The sequence below is a fragment of the Onychostoma macrolepis genome, chromosome 20 (assembly GCF_012432095.1).
Source record: "Onychostoma macrolepis isolate SWU-2019 chromosome 20, ASM1243209v1, whole genome shotgun sequence".
NCBI lineage: Eukaryota > Metazoa > Chordata > Actinopteri > Cypriniformes > Cyprinidae > Onychostoma > Onychostoma macrolepis.
Genome location: NC_081174.1, coordinates 27,978,579 through 27,996,962, shown reverse-complemented (window position 1 = coordinate 27,996,962; position 18,384 = coordinate 27,978,579). Strand labels below are relative to the sequence as shown.

General features: G+C 35.4%; 1 protein-coding gene across 2 annotated transcripts; it reads right to left on the bottom strand.

Moving 5' to 3' along the window:
* Window positions 1-1,754: 1,754 nt before the first annotated feature.
* LOC131526673 (adenylate cyclase type 3-like) lies at window positions 1,755-17,844 on the bottom strand. Of its 2 annotated transcripts, none has more exons than XM_058755042.1 (20): window positions 17,023-17,844; window positions 15,524-15,673; window positions 13,139-13,272; window positions 11,872-11,983; window positions 11,611-11,738; window positions 9,037-9,195; window positions 8,779-8,947; window positions 8,633-8,704; window positions 7,965-8,062; window positions 7,727-7,888; window positions 7,514-7,601; window positions 6,422-6,538; window positions 5,956-6,227; window positions 5,438-5,519; window positions 5,161-5,319; window positions 3,653-3,799; window positions 3,438-3,554; window positions 3,227-3,353; window positions 2,981-3,105; window positions 1,755-2,154 (listed from the first exon to the last, which is right to left on the bottom strand). In XM_058755042.1, the coding sequence occupies exons 1-20, from the start codon at window positions 17,653-17,655 to the stop codon at window positions 1,978-1,980; spliced, it is 3,228 nt and encodes a 1,075-aa protein (XP_058611025.1). In that variant the 5' UTR covers window positions 17,656-17,844; the 3' UTR covers window positions 1,755-1,977. The 2 variants fall into 2 exon arrangements, with proteins under 2 accessions (XP_058611025.1, XP_058611026.1); XM_058755043.1 differs by having other exon boundaries at window positions 7,965-8,059.
* Between the last annotated feature and the right edge of the window lie 540 nt (window positions 17,845-18,384).

Sequence of the window (18,384 nt, the reverse complement as noted above, 5' to 3'; positions counted from 1 at the left end):
TCTGTATGTCTATCTATCTATCTTTCCATCCATCCATCCATTCATCCATCTTAAAATATTTCTTCAGATTACTCAAGTGCTCAGTCTACATAATGCTAAAACCTTTTGTCTACAAGTTTTCAAATTAGGCTACATAAGATTTCTAACCATCAAATGTCAAGTGTTTTTACATTTTTCAACAGACTTTCACCATTACATTCATCACTAGACTACTATAGTTATTTGACTTTTGTTGATTATTAAAATTCAACAAGAAGCTACTAAAATCTGTCTGTTTAATGTACATTTTTAGTTTTTTATTGGCTGTTTAATGTGCCTTTTTAGTTATTAAATCATTTTTCTCATTCTGTCAAACAATAAAACAATGAGAACACCATAAAGAGCTGCTAAATCCACAATCTACAAAAATCCACACATTCTGAGACATACATTTCTGATCTATAACCAAGAGTTTCACAGAGTATATATGAAACAAACTGAATGTCATGAAGTGTGAGTTTATAAAAAAGCATTAAATATCAGTCAGTCTGCTGGGTTTGAGGTATAGACCTGGAGATGGTGATTATTAAAAATGCCACTGAGTAAAAAAAACAAAAAAAAACATTCTGACTATATGTCAATTAGAATATTGTCTGAGTGTTATATTCTCGGTTAAAGCTGTGAAAAATAAAAAATATAGAATAAAAACTCTGTCTTCTGTTGATGCTGTTGTAATAGAATATAAAATTATGAATGATATACAAAATTTTTTCATGCTCTGTTGAAAAGATGTGTGTCTTTGATCTGACAGAATTTGAGTACTGTTTTTAGCTCCTGATTGTGTTTGTTTGTCCACTAATTATAAAAAATATTTTCATCATGGTCTACTTTATACTTTTTATGGGCTTGATATAGCCAACAATAACATTTTCAATAATTACAAATGTAAATTCATATTTTACCTCATCCATATCCATATCCTATACATTCTATCAGCATTTTTAAAAAGGGAGAGTGTATAAAGCACACAATAGACCAAATGGTGTATATTTGATCTGTCTCAATGATGGAACGTGTGTTTTTTAAATAAAATAAACAATAGAAATTTGGTAACACTTTATTTTAAGGTGTCCATAATACAGAGTAATTACCTAGTTAAGTACTTAGTAGTAGCTGTTGTACTTACATGAAACAAAATGTACTAATTAAGTTATGGAGCAGCCTGTACTTGCAGTTTGTAATTATGTACATGTAATAAGCAGCTACTTACACATATGTAACAGAGCTACTTATGTATCCAAAAGATTGTTACATATGTGTTGCAGACTTTATACAACGTAATTATAAATGTAAGTACACAGACATAAGCTACTTAAATAAAGTGTATCAAGATTGTACTTAAGTGTACTTCATGTGTATCTATACTGTACACCTTATCCAGCTGCACCTTAGTTTGATTTAACCCACCAGTACACAGCTTAAATACATGTAATACCTTTCTAATTACATTAAAATTACAGAATATTACACAGGCATAAGCTACTTAAAATAAAGTGTATCAAGATTGTACTTAAGTAGCTGTGTAACAGACTCGGTCTGTTACATATGTGTAACAGTAGCTGCCTATTACATCTACATAATTACAAACTGTAATTACAGGCTGTTCCATAACTTAGTTACATGGTAAGTACATTCCGTTTCATGTAAGTACAACGGCTACTACTAAGTACTTAATTAGGTAATTACTCTGTATTATGACACCTTAAAATAAAGTGTTACCGAAATTTTTCAGTTAATACAACCTTTGGCTGTCGTTTGTAATGTGTAATTTGAGAGTTGTTGTCTATTGGGTAGTGCATGTGCTGCAGACTTGTTGAGCTGTAGTGCTCATTTGGGAGTCTCCTTTTTGTCCTTTTTCCATTGTTTCTATTAATAAAAAGTGGAAAAGGCCCAAAATAACAAAGTAAAACGCCAATGTCCTTCTCATCCTCAGTTTTCTCAGGATTTGTCTGGTATTTGGTGTGGGAGAGAGACCGCGGTCGTCTTTGCGACAGGTTTGTCTTTGCCCTTCATAAAGAAAGTAAGCAGTTCTCCTTTTCCTTTTACATAGATGGGTCCTCTTCTGACGAAACGGAAACCGTACTCCTTCAGGATGTTATAGCAGTCCTCCACCACCTGGGGAGCACCAGCACCAGAAAAACACAGACCTCTGTATCAGAGCTGAGTGATATGATGTATAGTCAATGCCATTAAGATATTTTTGCGTCATTACATGGTCTCCTGACTCATAAGTATTAGAGCATTAGAGCATTTTGATAGCATCTCAAATTACATTTCTGTTGCAAAAATCGCATTAGAGGATAAAGTTCAATTCAAAATTGATTAAAAGATCATGACTGAAAAATGTTCAAGGAGGTCTCCAGGTTTTATTTGATTTGATTTATTTTATTTATGTAAATGTAATGTATTTATTAAACATAATACATTAATTATTTAATTAATTAATTTAAAGTTTTAATACAAATACTAAATGTATATTAATGTCAATTATATATTTATATAGTATATAATAAAATATAATTATTATAGAAGATATATAATCATATATCTTCTATAATATAATTATTTTAGAAGTATATATAATTTTATATATTTTAAATATACATCCAGCTATTCTCCAAACTACTTATTCTCTATAATGTCATGGGTAATTAAAATATACATTTATATATTTTCTATAAAATTGTATAAATATTTAATTTAAAAGGAAAATAGTTTTTTTACTATATATTTTTATATTGGTTCGGTGATGATGATGATTAAATATCATGTTTCCTTTGTTTTAGTGAAAAACAGTATAGAAAACGTGGAAAATATTTGTCAAAAGGCTTAATATTTAAAACTGAAAATACTGAAAGGATGAAAAATATTGAGATGATATTGGGAAGTTATTCAATTTTTTTTTAAATACATAAAAATAAATAAATAAAACTTATATCACCTGTGTGTTACCCATAACCCCAGTGGACTCCATACGACTTGCCACATTTACAGTGTTTCCCCATATATCGAAATGAGGTTTGCGAGCGCCAATCACTCCAGCTAACACCCCCCCCTTATTCAGACCTGACAATAAAACACACACAAACAACATGGTCAAAAAACCATAAAGATAACACATACTCAACTATATTGTTATACAAGCAGAAGTAACATAGGTCTGTAGTTGAGTCAGACGTCTGCTGACCTATGCGCAGCATGAAGTTATTGAATGACTGTTTGTTTAGGTTTCCAAGTATGACTTTCATAGCCAGAGCAAAGTCTGCCAAATCAGCGAGGTGTTGCCAGCGCTCCAGGATGGACTGATCCTCTATCTGTATCACAAACACATAATCAACATCAGTAACACAGACTACATTAGTGTAAGTATTATGCGTTAGCATGTGTTGGCAGCTGACCTTGCGGTCGGCGTATCCGTTAGTGTTGCTCTCCGGCGTCACGCCTGATGCAGCCATGTATGTGCTGCCGATAGTCTTGATCTTCGTAATGTGGCGAAACTCTGTGCGATCCAGAAGCTACTCCGAATAAAAAACACATCATATGATTTTAAAGAGAACTTCTGATGAACAAATGATGACATTTATGAAGAAATAAAGGACAAAGAGACACTCACACTGTCAAAGTCAGAGATGATCTCATTCAGGATTCGGAGGCATTCTATTCCTCCATTGTTTATACTCTCCTCCGTGTAAAAGTCAGAGAAATTGGGAATAGAAGCGAACATCACGCCGATCTCATCATACGACTGACTGTAAAGTTCCTGCAATAAACAAATAAACATTAATATGCAAAATTATTAAGGATCAAACTAATTTCAAGATTACTCTGACAGGAATAGACAGGATAAAAAGGTAATTGCAACTCTTTTAATTCTGTTTTTTTTTTTTTTTACTTGCAATTCCAAAAAAAGCATATGAACTGTAAGATATAAAATCGAGAGAAAAAAAAGTCAGAATTGAGAGATGAAAAGTTGCAATGACCTTTCTTATTTATTATTCGGTGGTTGAAACAAAAAAGTCAGAATTGAAAAAAAAAAAAAAAAAAGCCAAAATTGCAAGATGCAAACACAGAATTCTGAGAAAAGTCAAAATTGTGAGATGTAAACATAATTTTGAGAAAAAAAGTCAAAATTGTGAGATGCAAACTTTAAATTCTGAGAAAAAATTTAACAATGAGATGTAAACTTCAAATTCTGAATAAAAAGGTCAAAAAAACTTTGAATTAAGAGAAAAAATTTAAAAATGCAACTTAGAATTCTGAGGGAAAAAGTCAGAAGTATGAGATATAATGAGTTATAAACTGATATAAACGTGCAATAAAAAACAACAACAATTGTGATATGCAAGCTTAGAATTAGAGGAATAAAGTAAAAACTGTGAAATATAAATTTTGAATTCTGAGAAAATTTACGAGATGTAAACTCAGAATTCTGAGAAAAAAAGTCACAATTCTGAGGTTAAAATTGTTACTCCATGGCAGAAACAAGCTTCCATGTCACGGTGCACACACACGAGGGAAGTGAGGAGACGAGAATGAGCTCAAAATACAGTCTTTAATCCAAATCAACAGGGCAGGGCAGGGCAGGGCAGGGCAGGGCAGGGCAGGGCAAGGCAGGGCAGGGCAGGGCAAGGCAGGGCAGGGCAGGGCAGGGCAAGGCAGGGCAAGGCAAGGCAAGGCAAGGCAAGGCAAGGCAAGGCAAGGCAAGGCAAGGCAAGGCAAGGCAAGGCAAGGCAAGGCAAGGCAAGGCAAGGCAAGGCAAGGCAAGGCAAGGCAAGGCAAGGCAAGGCAAGGCAAGGCAAGGCAAGGCAAGGCAAGGCAAGGCAAGGCAAGGCAAGGCAAGGCAAGGCAAGGCAAGGCAAGGCAAGGCAAGGCAAGGCAAGGCAAGGCAAGGCAAGGCAAGGCAAGGCAAGGCTGAGACACACAGGAACACAGAGTACGTAATGAGTAGACCAGACGAAAACTAACTGAACAGACAGGAGCTAATATGCACAAGAAAATTAACACACACAGCTGAACAGAATCTAAACAATCAAACTAAATGAGGACAGGAACAGGAAGGACCAAATAAGGGCATAGAGGGGGAAACACACAAGACACGACTGACATCCACACTGTACATACCTCATCTCGCATCTTTGAGCCCAGGAAGTGTTTGGCCACGTGTTCAGGAAGCATGTTAGTGACCAGTGCCTCGTTGTACGTTCTCATTTCATACACTTTCTCCTTCTGATCGTGTACCTCAATCTTCCACAGAAACAGTTTACGTGACTGTCTTTCCACCTGAGAGAGAAGAACAAAATTAGAGTTAACATGCTAATATTTGCCAAAAACAGCATAGAGGAAATAAGAAAAGAGTAGAGTTAAAAAATCTGAGTTTTTAAGCTACTGTTGGACATACGTGACGTGCAAAGTAGTAGAAACTCATCATCATGATGATAATCATCACAGTCAGCAGATATTTGGTGGGAACCACTGAATAACTGAAGAGTCACAGAAAATAATGGAAAATAATTACAGGTATCAAACTATTTTTGTGAGCGGTCTGAAGCACAACTTCACACAATCCATAAATATGCTAGAAAAGTGCTGTTCTGTATTTAAATTTTCAATCAAGTCAATCTTACAAAAATATTAATCAGCACAACTGTTTTCAACACTGATAATAATAAGAAATGTTTCTTGAGCAGCAAATCAGCATATTAGAATGATTTCTGAAGGATCATGTGACACTGAAGTTTGGAGTAAATTCAGCTTTGCATCACTGGAATAAATTACATTTTAAAATATATTGAAATAGAAAAGAGCTATTTTTAATTGTAACAATATTTTACATTATTCCAGTTTTTACTGTATTTTTGATTGCTTTTCATACATATCGTCCAAGTACATCTGAACGCAAACTCAAGCTTGTCTCACCTGTAGTCCAGGTAGCGAATAAAATCGTAGATGTCGTAAATGTACATCCAGCTGTGGATGTTTACGGCACCTGTTGCTATGGTAACCAACAGCATGAGCGCCAGCTTGACCACATGGCTGAGCTGTACGAGCATGACGGTTGCCACGAGCGACAGCACTGATATGTATCCGTAGTGTTTGGGGTTCTCGGCGCATCCGCCATCACCCAGAGACTCGAGCGTCACGCCAGACGAGGAGTTCAGCAGCACGAGAGGGGGCTGAACACAGCTCAGCTGAAGAAAAATGACGGGAAAACACAAATCTTTAAAAGTCTGAATTTACAAAATGATACTTGGAAAATGCAATACAATGGCATTTTACATGTAAGTCAGGTTGCATGACATCATACGAACATGCCAGAACAAAGTATGATTTACACGGTCAGTAATAATAATAATTTGGAAAGAAGTAAAGTCTCTTGTCTCACCATATCGGCCACCTCAGCCATGGTCAGAACAAATATGGCAGCCATGGCCCATGTGTTACGAGCCCACCGTGTGCGGTCGATCCACTGCGAGAAAGACACCAGCCTCCGGGGGAAGACCTGATACACACATCACAATGTTACACAGACGGTCTCTCTCTCTCTCTCTCTCTCTCTCTCTCTCTCTTTCTCACAAAGCGTTGCTATAGTTAACTAAAACTAAAATTATTAAATGTAGTTTTTGTTAATTGAAAGCTGAAATAAAGTAAAATATAAATATTAGATGAAAAACTTCAAAACTTCAAATTAAATTGAATTAATTTAAGTACTAAAATGACTAAATCTAAAATAAACTGGAATGAAAATAAATTCAAGCTAGCTAAATAGAAATATATATAAAAAATATTTAAATACAAAATCACATCGCAAAATTACAAAAACTTAAACGAAAATGAAAACTGAAAATATAAAATTAAAAGCTAATTTCAAAATATTAATAAATACTATAATTGTATATAAATAAAATAACAAAAATACTGAATATATAAAAGACTAAGATATACTAAGAAATATACTAAGTAATGAATAAAATATATCAACATAAATAAAATACTAAAATAACATTGCTCTCTAATATCAGTATGAGATTTAATTAGGTGAATCAGATGACAAATTTTCAAGGACAAATTTGGCTAATACTTAACCCCAAAATAAAAATAAATATAATTGATTTATTTTTTTATAATTTAAGAAATGTAAAAATGATTGCAATTGTGAAGTTATATAAGTCTTGGCATTATTGATTGTACAGTCTTTAATTTATGATTTATTCTTACAGTAACATGGTAAAAAATACAGTAAAAAAATCTAATTAAAATCTAATGAGAATCATCACTTATAACAATAATAATTATTGTTAATGATGGGGTGGGTCACAATGCTAAAATGCTTAAAAATATGCTTTATTTTCATTAAGCAAAATATAAATTCTTTTCTTTACTTTACTTTTCTTTTCTTTCTTTTTTTTTTTGAAGTGAAGTGAATTATGACACAAAGATGTTGTCATGAGTCCACTCAATGTGATGTTGGACTCACTCGAGGAAAGATGGCTGCTAGTGAACACAGAGTCAGAATCAGCAGTAACAGCTCACCAACAGCTAGAGTCACATAATTCACAACCAGCCTGTCAGAAATCAATCAGACATATGACAACATTACACAAGAGAAGTGTCAATATCAAAAAATATTATATGTATAATCCATTTATTATGTTAGATTAGTGATTAATTATTTATGATCTTCACTCACTGTGGGTCTATGAGCATTTCCATGACTGAGGTGAAGATCAGAACGACACAACAACAGATAAACGCAACTCCCGTCCGTCTCTCCTTCTCTGCTGAGTAACGAGACTCCAGATCAGAGTCCTCAAACCTCAGAGAAAGAACCGACGTCTTCCTCTCCTCCAGACTGAGAGAGAGATGGTGATGTGAGACAGACGCAAAAAGAAACCACTGGGATTGAAGTAAGAACAAATGGTCATTACATCTCCTCTGTCTCTCTCTCCAGCAGAGTTTTATTCAGCAGCTGGTTCAGATGCTCGTCCTCCATCCCCTCATCGGTCATATTGGCCAACTGCAGCTGCTGAGAAACCACACACAGGTCAAAGGTCGAGATGGATTGACAGACAGACAGACAGATGGATAGACAGAACGATAGACAGACAGACAGATAAAGATAGATAGACAGAAAGACAGACAGACAGATAAAGATAGATAGACAGAAAGACAGACAGACAGACAGACAGACAGACAGATAGATAAGACAGACAAACAGACAGACAGACAGACAGACAGACAGATAGATAGATAGATAGATAGATAGATAAGACAGACAAACAGACAGACAGACAGATAAGACAGACAAACAGACAGACAGACACACAGAGAGTCAAATATAGATAGATGGACGGACGGACAGACGGACAGACAGATGGATAGACAGAACGATAGACAGACAGACAGACAGACAGACAGACAGACAGACAGACAGACAGACAGACAGACAGACAGATAGATAGATAGATAGATAGGCAGGCAGGCAGGCAGGCAGGCAGGCAGAAGATAGATAGATAGATAGATAGATAGATAGATAGATAGATAGATAGATAGATAGATAGATAGATAGATAGATAGATAGATAGATAGAGCTCACCTGTGTCTCTGACTCCTCAGGTATGTTCTTTACTGATATGTAGCTGCTGCTGGGTTTTGTGGTGTTGATCACCTGAAGAATGTTTCAGATCAGTTATGGATAAGAACAGCAGATCAGAGAATAAGAAAGAGGATCACGATACGCACTGTGCCGTTGGTCACTCTGTTTGTTTTGGGAGTGTCTTTGGACACGAGCACCAGGTACGTGTCGATGCCTTTCTCCAGAAGATACTCGCATCGCTCTCCTCCATTGCCCTCCTCCAGCTCAAATTCACCATGCAAACAGTCCTTTGTGTTCTGAGAGATGTGCACACGCCTGCAGACACAGCAGAGAGAGAGAGTCAGCTGCACTGCAATTCACAAACAAGAAACTAATGATTAAATACAGATTGTAGTTCATCTCACCCCGGGATGCCTCCTGACTCCATCTTGTTTGCCACAGTAACATCAGTGGACCAGACATCAAACTGCCAGCGCTTCTGTCCCAGGACTCCACCCAGTACGGTACCCGTGTGCACACCTACACGCATGTCCACTTCCGTCTGAGTTTTCTCGCGCACATATCTGAGCATAAGTGAGAAGCATACGAGCCAATAGGAATGTCTGTTTTATAGTTGTTTCATTATTTTATTTAATTATAATATATATATTCATATTTTTAATGAAAAAATATTTACAAAATAATAACAATTTGTACATATTTTTTATTATAAATCTATATATCTTATTTTATTTTTATTTTATATATATGTACGTATATATACATAAAAACTGAAAATGAAAACAAAAATTGACATATACACATAAAACAGTATATTGTATTAAGTATATTGTACATATTTTAATAATATCTCTATACATATATACATACAGTGCCCTCCATAAGTATTGGAACAGTAAAGACAAAATTGCTGTGAATTTTATTTTATATGTGTTTATATCTTGTAGTATAAAATGGAAATACAATAGTATAAATATTGTATATATATATATATATATATATATAAATATATATATATACTGTATATGTGTGTGTGTATATAAAATTCATTTTCATAATTATATATATATATATATATATATATATATACAGTGAGGAAAATAAGTATTTGAACACCCTGCTATTTTGCAAGTTCTCCCACTTAGAAATCATGGAGGGTCTGAAATTGTCATCGAGGTGCATGTCCACTGTGAGAGACATAATCTAAAAAAAATCCAGAAATCACAATGTATGATTTTTAACTATTTATTTGTATGATACAGCTGCAAATAAGTATTTGAACACCTGTCTATCAGCTAGAATTCTGACCCTCAAAGACCTGTTAGTCTGCCTTTAAAATGTCCACCTCCACTCCATTTATTATCCTAAATTAGATGCACCTGTTTGAGGTCGTTAGCTGCATAAAGACACCTGTCCACCCCATACAATCAGTAAGAATCCAACTACTAACATGGCCAAGACCAAAGAGCTGTCCAAAGACACTAGAGACAAAATTGTACACCTCCACAAGGCTGGAAAGGGCTACGGGAAATTGCCAAGCAGCTTGGTGAAAAAGGTCCACTGTTGGAGCAATCATTAGAAAATGGAAGAAGCTAAACATGACTGTCAGTCTCCCTCGGACTGGGGCTCCATGCAAGATCTCACCTCGTGGGGTCTCAATGATCCTAAGAAAGGTGAGAAATCAGCCCAGAACTACACGGGAGGAGCTGGTCAATGACCTGAAAAGAGCTGGGACCACCGTTTCCAAGGTTACTGTTGGTAATACACTAAGACGTCATGGTTTGAAATCATGCATGGCACGGAAGGTTCCCCTGCTTAAACCAGCACATGTCCAGGCCCGACTTAAGTTTGCCAATGACCATTTGGATGATCCAGAGGAGTCATGGGAGAAAGTCATGTGGTCAGATGAGACCAAAATAGAACTTTTGGTCATAATTCCACTAAACGTGTTTGGAGGAAGAAGAATGATGAGTACCATCCCAAGAACACCATCCCTACTGTGAAGCATGGGGTGGTAGCATCATGCTTTGGGGTGTTTTTCTGCACATGGGACAGGGCGACTGCACTGTATTAAGGAGAGGATGACCGGGGCCATGTATTGCGAGATTTTGGGGAACAACCTCCTTCCCTCAGTTAGAGCATTGAAGATGGGTCGAGGCTGGGTCTTCCAACATGACAATGACCAAGCACACAGCCAGGATAACCAAGGAGTGGCTCTGTAAGAAGCATATCAAGGTTCTGGCGTGGCCTAGCCAGTCTCCAGACCTAAACCCAATAGAGAATCTTTGGAGGGAGCTCAAAGCCAGAAACCTGACTGATCTAGAGAAGATCTGTGTGGAGGAGTGGGCCAAAATCCCTCCTGCAGTGTGTGCAAACCTGGTGAAAAACTACAGGAAACGTTTGACCTCTGTAATTGCAAACAAAGGCTACTGTACCAAATATTAACATTGATTTTCTCAGGTGTTCAAATACTTATTTGCAGCTGTATCATACAAATAAATAGTTAAAAATCATACATTGTGATTTCTGGATTTTTTTTTAGATTATGTCTCTCACAGTGGACATGCACCTACGATGACAATTTCAGACCCCTCCATGATTTCTAAGTGGGAGAACTTGCAAAATAGCAGGGTGTTCAAATACTTATTTTCCTCACTGTATATACAACCGGATCCCTCGTAGCATAAAGAACATAGGCTGCAGCAGAACTATACAGTACTTTTATATCTAGACTTTTCGAGATTGTTGTGAAAGTGCAGCATTAAACTGATGAAGTGCCTCTTATTATTCACAGTTCAACAAATTCATAATTTCTGCAGATAAAGCTTCTTCCAGTCCCAATTCACTGTAGACGAAGCCCCTCCCACTTTGATAAGCTTTAGATAAAGCTTCTCACAGATGGCATAAATTAAAGATAAAAACCCCTCCCATATGCCATGTCCTGCAGGCAAAGCCCCACCCAGTGGGCGTGTACTTACGAGATGGCCTCCACCATAGACAGGCCCATCATAATGGAGCAGACTGCATGGTCTTCACGGTAATCCGGCAATCCACAGATACAGTAATAACAGTCTCCCAGAATCTTGATCCTCAGCTGGTGATGTTGCTGTTAAAACACCATGAAAGTGGAAGTTACAGTGATTTTTGTATCCTTAGTACTGGTAATTGTGTGCACAAATTCCCTAAAACATATGAATTTGTACTATTTGTAGCCTTTTGTGTTGGCTGTTTTTACTGACTGCTGCTAGTTTGTCGAAGCGAGCGAAGAGCTCGTTGAGTAGTTTGACAAGTTCTTTTGGAGTCACGGCAGAAGAGAGCTGTGTAAAGCCTACGATGTCTGCGAAAAGGATACTGCAGAGAGAGTGGAGATGTTAGATCAATACTGCAGTGTGTTTGAAGAGTTTGAATAGCCTTGTTTAAAGTCAACATGAAATGAATGACTGAACCTGTAATGTGAAGTATTTGTGAATGAAACATGATATTCAGCAATAAAAAATTGCTTAGGTTTATTATAAGACACTTCCTTTTTGCGATCTACTGGTGTAATGATGTAAATACAGGAAGGTTACACTCAAAAAATTTATTTATGTATTTAAAATTTATGCATAGTTTATGCATAAAAAATTACCATCCATTTGGATTATACAGTTTTAACACAAGTACACTAATAAACTTAATGTGAAGCATATTTGTCAGTCAAACATAAATTAAACAGGTAAGAAAAAGGTAAGATTTCTACACTCAAAAAAAAAAATAAATCATGGCAGTTTATTATTAACTTTGCATATATTTTATTATATTTAAATAATCTTATTTTCAAAATGCATGCATACAAATAGCTTAGAATCAGCAAAAATCTTTTTACTGTGAAATTTATTCAGTTAAAAATTATGGCCAGCTGTGGAATTAACATTCAATTAGTTAATTCAATTAATTAAAAACAGAGTTACTAAAACCAAAAAACAAACAATTTTTGTTAATTAAAATAAAATATATATATTTCAGCTGGTTGCCAAGGCAAGATTTCTCATTTTCATTTAGGTTATCTTGATGTACTAAAATAACTCAAACTGATTAAAAATCAATGAAAACTATATTTAAAATAAATAAATAAATAAAATTACAAAAAAGACTGCAAGTATAAAACTTTTTCTAACTCAAAATACAAATAAAAACTATAATAGTTTGCAAAATAACCATGGTAAAAATGTATGAGATTGAATGAAATTGGATTAATTATAGATAAAAATATAAACCTGGTTATTGCATATTTCTATTTATTAGCACTAGTACAGAAATCGTATCTGTATCTTACATTTATTTTTGACTGACAAATATGCAGATAGATATATACCGAATGAGTCAATGGACAAATCTGAGTGAATCTTTCGGTGAACGGACTCAAAAGAATCACTGAGGTGATTCAAAATCATCGCTTAATAATAAATGAAAACAGGATAACACGGAGTAACCATGAGTGGAGGACAGTTAGATTGAGTGTTTTACCTGACGTTTTCGTGGCGGTACATGTACATGGTGTTGAACTGCTGAGCATCTGATTTCTGATTGGCTTCTTTCTTCATGCCCTGAAGCATCTCATCTGCTATGTGCTTCGGCAAGATGGACAACAGCAATTCCTCCTATACATGCGCAAAAACATACAATATACAGTATATCAAAATATGTATCTACAAGGTTGTGATTATGCACTTTTATTATCAATAATATAACAAATAAAGAATTGCAATGTTTTAGCTTATGAATATTCATCAGATCTTGCAATCTTTGCTAGATTCAAATGTATATTTCTAATTTAGTGGAGCTTCAAAAGGTGTATCTAAAGTCTGAATCATTGTCCTCGCTCTAGTTCACGAGCAGAAGAGCGATGTGGGATTTCGGGAGTTTGATCGCAGAGTGCATTTGTCTCTTGATACCGTTGCCATAGTGAGTTAAACCTGTCGTCCGCGCTCTGATTGGCTGGATGCACTCCACTCCCAGAAGCCCCCACTGCTGCTAAGGCATTCTGGGATTGACAGGGTCTCTGGAGACCATGTGACAACATGAGCAGGACGGACAGAAAGAGATGAGAAGAGACAGAAGAGAAAACCGCTGTACAATAGATTGGTGTTAGCGATTAAGGATTCCATTAACACTTAATGGCAAATACAATTAGTCCCTGATATGACACATGTTGTCAACATAAAGATGTCATATGGGAACCTGCCATTAAATTGTAGAATTTAAACAGTAAAATAATGATGAAACAAAGCATATGCAAAATAAAAAAAGTAGTATAGTTGAGACAACTAAGTATACCATCAAGTATACCAAGTTGATTCCACCATAAAACAATGTGGTGCTTAGAGCGGTTCAACATAGCAAAATTGATGGATGCCATAGGTTTCGGGCAGGACTCTCTGTTTGTTGACCAATAGCAGATAGTGGGAGTGCTTTGAAAAACTGTTTCAAAATAGTTCATGTTTGCAACTTAAAAAAGTTTACAGTTCGGATTTGTGACGCTACTGCGGTAGAAATAGCATCTGGGAGCTGTATCACTCCTTTTTTCCCCCTTTTTCCAACACTCACACATACACATACATCACAAAATCCTCCTTTTGAGACAATCATCTTGCTGTAATGCAGTCAGAGTTCAATAAAGCTAAAACCATAAAAAAAAAAAACTTTTTCATTACTTAAAATAAAATAAACGTTAATTCAAATAAAATATTTTAAAAAATATTTTATTTCAGCTAGTTTTCCAAAGCATTATTTCTCTTTTTTATTTAGTTTAATTTGTACTAAAATAATAAAACAACTAAAACTGAACTTACATGTATAATTTAATATATATTTATATATATATATATATATATATATAGTCTTATGCAGCTATTAAATAAACAATTTAATAAATATATACATTGTTATGCAGCTGTTAAAAATAATTTAATATATAAGTCTTTATGCAGCTCTTAAAATAATTAATAAATATATAAGTCTTCATGTATCTCTTAAATTAATTTATAAATACGTAAGTCTTCATGCCTTTGTTAAATAATTTAATAAATAAAGTCTTAATGCATCTGTTAAATAATTAATTTAATAAATACAAGTCTTCATGCGGCTGTTAAATAATTTAATAAAAAATAAGTATTTATGAAGCTATTAAAATAATTGAATGAACATTCGTACAAAATAATAATAAATGACTTATTTAAGAGCTCTGTAAAGACTTACATTTGCATGAAGACTTTTATATTATTTATTAAATTATTTATTTAATAGCTGCATAAGGACTTCAATAATTCTTAAATTAATAGTTATATCAGTCTTTATGCTCTTAAATAAGTCATTCAATAAGCCTTTGTGCATTATATAATACATTATATAAGCCTTTGTGCAGATCTTAAATAGCAAATAAATGTTACTTTTGGGGGAACTAATATCTGTATTGCACTTTAGTGAGATATTTTTTATATATAAAACAGATCATAAACTAGGTTTAGTACGTACTGTGTGACCAACATAAAATAATGTGTGATGGCAAATTTGGACTCTTGGGTCTTTAGTGTCGCTGCTGTCACAATAACAGTAGCCTGGGGATTGACTTCATTACTGCAATAAGAGTGACAACAGAACACAACCTGCTCTGTGTGTGTGTGTGTGTGTGTCCTTGTCTCTAGTTCTGCTCAGATGTGCCAATAACAGGTAACAGGACACAAGGGCCCCAGAGCAGAGCTCCACCACTGAGCCCAATTAGAGCATCTCGGTGTGTTCATTACTCACACATTCAAACACGGCACAAAATCCCTACAAAAAGCATCCGGTGCACTTAAAAACCTTTTTCATTCAAAAGAAAATTTGTATTTGGGAATGCATTTGTGCATGTACCTGTTGTTGACTCTGTTCCTTCAGCGTAAGACTGACTTCCAGAGACTGTTTGGCCTCGAGGAACGCCGTGCGGTACTTACGGTCGGCCATGAAATATGACATAATGCCCACCAGCACAGCAGCAAAATACAGCATCAGATTCGCCACCAGCTATGAGAAACAACACACTCATGTCACTTTTGTTTGAATATTCACACTCCAGCCACACAGAACATGGTTTTATTTACATGGAAAATAGTTGTCTGAGTGATGTTTTTGAGTTGTGGTTGAGTCTGACCCATGACGTCAATGTGAAATCGTCATATCAGATCCTTCTGAGCTCGATGTTCATGACACGAAACACGTGGCATGTTGCTCCCACAACCCTCTGCTGTCATGCTTTACAGTTTTAGAGACTATCCCACGGTACCACCGCAGTACTGTTTATAAGGGTTTAGTTCAATAAAAACACTTAATTTTTACTACTTCAGTTCAAAGGTTTGGGGGTTATTTTATGCTAAGAGGCTGCATTTATTTGACAAAACAAATACAGTATAATATTGTGAAATATTATTACAATTACAAATAACTGTTTTGTATTTTAATATATTTTAAAACGTAATTTATTCCTGTGAGGGAAAGCTGAATTTTCGGCTTCATATTAGTGTTGTCAAATGATTAATCGCGATTAATCACATCCAAAATAAAAGGTAAAACGTAATATATGAGTGTGTACTGTGTATATTTGTTATGTATTTTTACTATAAAATTTATATAAAGTAAAAAGTATATTAAAATATAATGTAAAATATATATTTTTTAAATATTATATAAAATAAAATACTATTATAGATATTATAATTTAATACAATTATTTAATATAATTTATTTGTTACCACATGAAGTAGCCTGCTATAAGGTTAAGCATATATTAATATATCAATTACATTATTAAAATATATAAAATAAAATATTATTATAGATATAATATAACACAATTACTCAATGTAATATACTTGTCATCACCACATGAAAGACTGAATATTTTTGTACTGTATAAATGATATTAGATTGTACTTTCATGAACACCATGGTAACAAAATTCATACCATTTTCAAAAAATGTAAATAAATAAATAAATTGAAAATGGTAATCATCATTACAAAATAGTACTGTGTGGGTACCAAATGCATTCAGAACCATTATCTGTGCAACTCACTGTAAATAATTTCTTCACAAACACTTACTTATTATGGCAAGTGACAAAACAATTTTTCCTGTGTGTGTGTGTGTGTGTTCTTGTTTATGCTACATTGCGGGGACCAAATGTCCCCACCCACAAGGATAGTAAAACCTGAAATATTTAACATTGTGGGGAACAGGTTTTCTGTAAGGGGTAGGTTTAAGGTTAGGAGATAGAAAATATCGTTTGGTCAGTATAAAAGTAATTGAAGTCTATGGAAAGTCCCCACAATTCACAGAAACAAACGTGTGTGTGTGTGTGTGTGTGTGTGTCACACCTGTCTGATCAGCACTGTTAACTGCAGCTTGTCTTGGTGTCTCTGCGCTATAGTGAATCCCAGCAGCAGCGTGTGCGCGCAGCACGAGAGCGCGCTCAGGAGCGCAATGGGCGCGAGCGGCAGCGGGAGCGTGAGGAAGAAGGAGAAGAGGAAGAATGTCTGCCATCCGACGGTGTCACCGGCCGCGTAAAATCCCGCGAAGTTCAAACTGAAGTAGCACAGCACGTGGACCGTGATGAGCAGCCAGAGCGCGTACGGTACGAGGCTCCGAGAAACGGACTCCGGCAACAAACGGAACCGGCACAAAATATAGAGCAGAATATCTGACGCGAGCCCACCTGCCGCCACCGCGAGCGTCTTCAGTTTATCCTCAGAGTAAACCACCGCGCACATGATGACAACGTAACCGTTAAAGAGAGCCGCGAACACGATTAGCACCAGTAACGTCTCCTGCCGCTGCCGCAGAAAATACGTCTGATAAACTTTCTCCAGAGACTCCGGTGTAAACTTGAGACGCATGAAACGCGGCAGAGACAGCGAGCCGCCACGCGCCGCCGTTATCTCGCGCGCGCCTCCACCAGTGTGCGGCTCCGCCACGGTAACCAGACCGTCCTGAGTCCCGTTCACCGACATACTGAACCTCTACTGAAGTTTGACGTGTAATACTGCCGTCTGTAGATGATCCGTCACGGTTGTCCGAGTTTATTCCGCTCGGGTTTGAGTAGAAACGCACCAGAGAGATTCAGTCTGTCATTCTTTAACAATCCCAGGCTCCGTTTCCATGACAAACACATCTCCAGCTGCTCTTCCACATCCTTAAAACACAACGATAACCAGAAAAGAAACAAATTTAAGCTCTAGTTTCCTTGTTTATTTTATATTTTGTTAAAATATGAAGATACTGTCAAACGATTGATCGCGATTAATCGAATCCAAAATAAAAGTTTTTGTTGACATAGTGTATGTGTGTGTACTGTGTATATTTATTGTGTAGGCTATATTTAAACACACTCACATATGGTAGCCTATATATTTTGAAAATATTTACATGTATAAATTTAGCCTATAGGCCTACATTTTTTATATTATATAAATATATTTAATATATATAAACATAAAATTTTTCTTACATGTATATATATATATATACACACACACACACAGTACACACTCATATATTAAGTAAACAAAAACTTTTATTTTGGATGTGATTAATCGTTTGACAGCACTAATTAAAACGTTATTAATATATTATAGCCTAATGCCAGCAGTTGTCATGAGCTAGGCTACTATAGCTAACACTAAAAAAATGTTTTTAAAGTACACATAATCACTTAAATTTGATTACAATTCATTAATCGA

Bases quoted from the DNA above. Each gene is read 5' to 3' on its own strand.
- LOC131526673 (XM_058755042.1), bottom strand. From the start codon at position 17,655: ATGTCGGTGAACGGGACTCAGGACGGTCTGGTTACCGTGGCGGAGCCG. The intron at 15,674-17,022 runs GTGTGACACACA...TGTTTCTCATAG, and splicing joins TAACAGTGCTGATCAGACAG to CTGGTGGCGAATCTGATGCT. The intron at 11,739-11,871 runs GTCAGTAAAAAC...GTGTTTTAACAG, and splicing joins GCTTCGACAAACTAGCAGCA to CAACATCACCAGCTGAGGAT.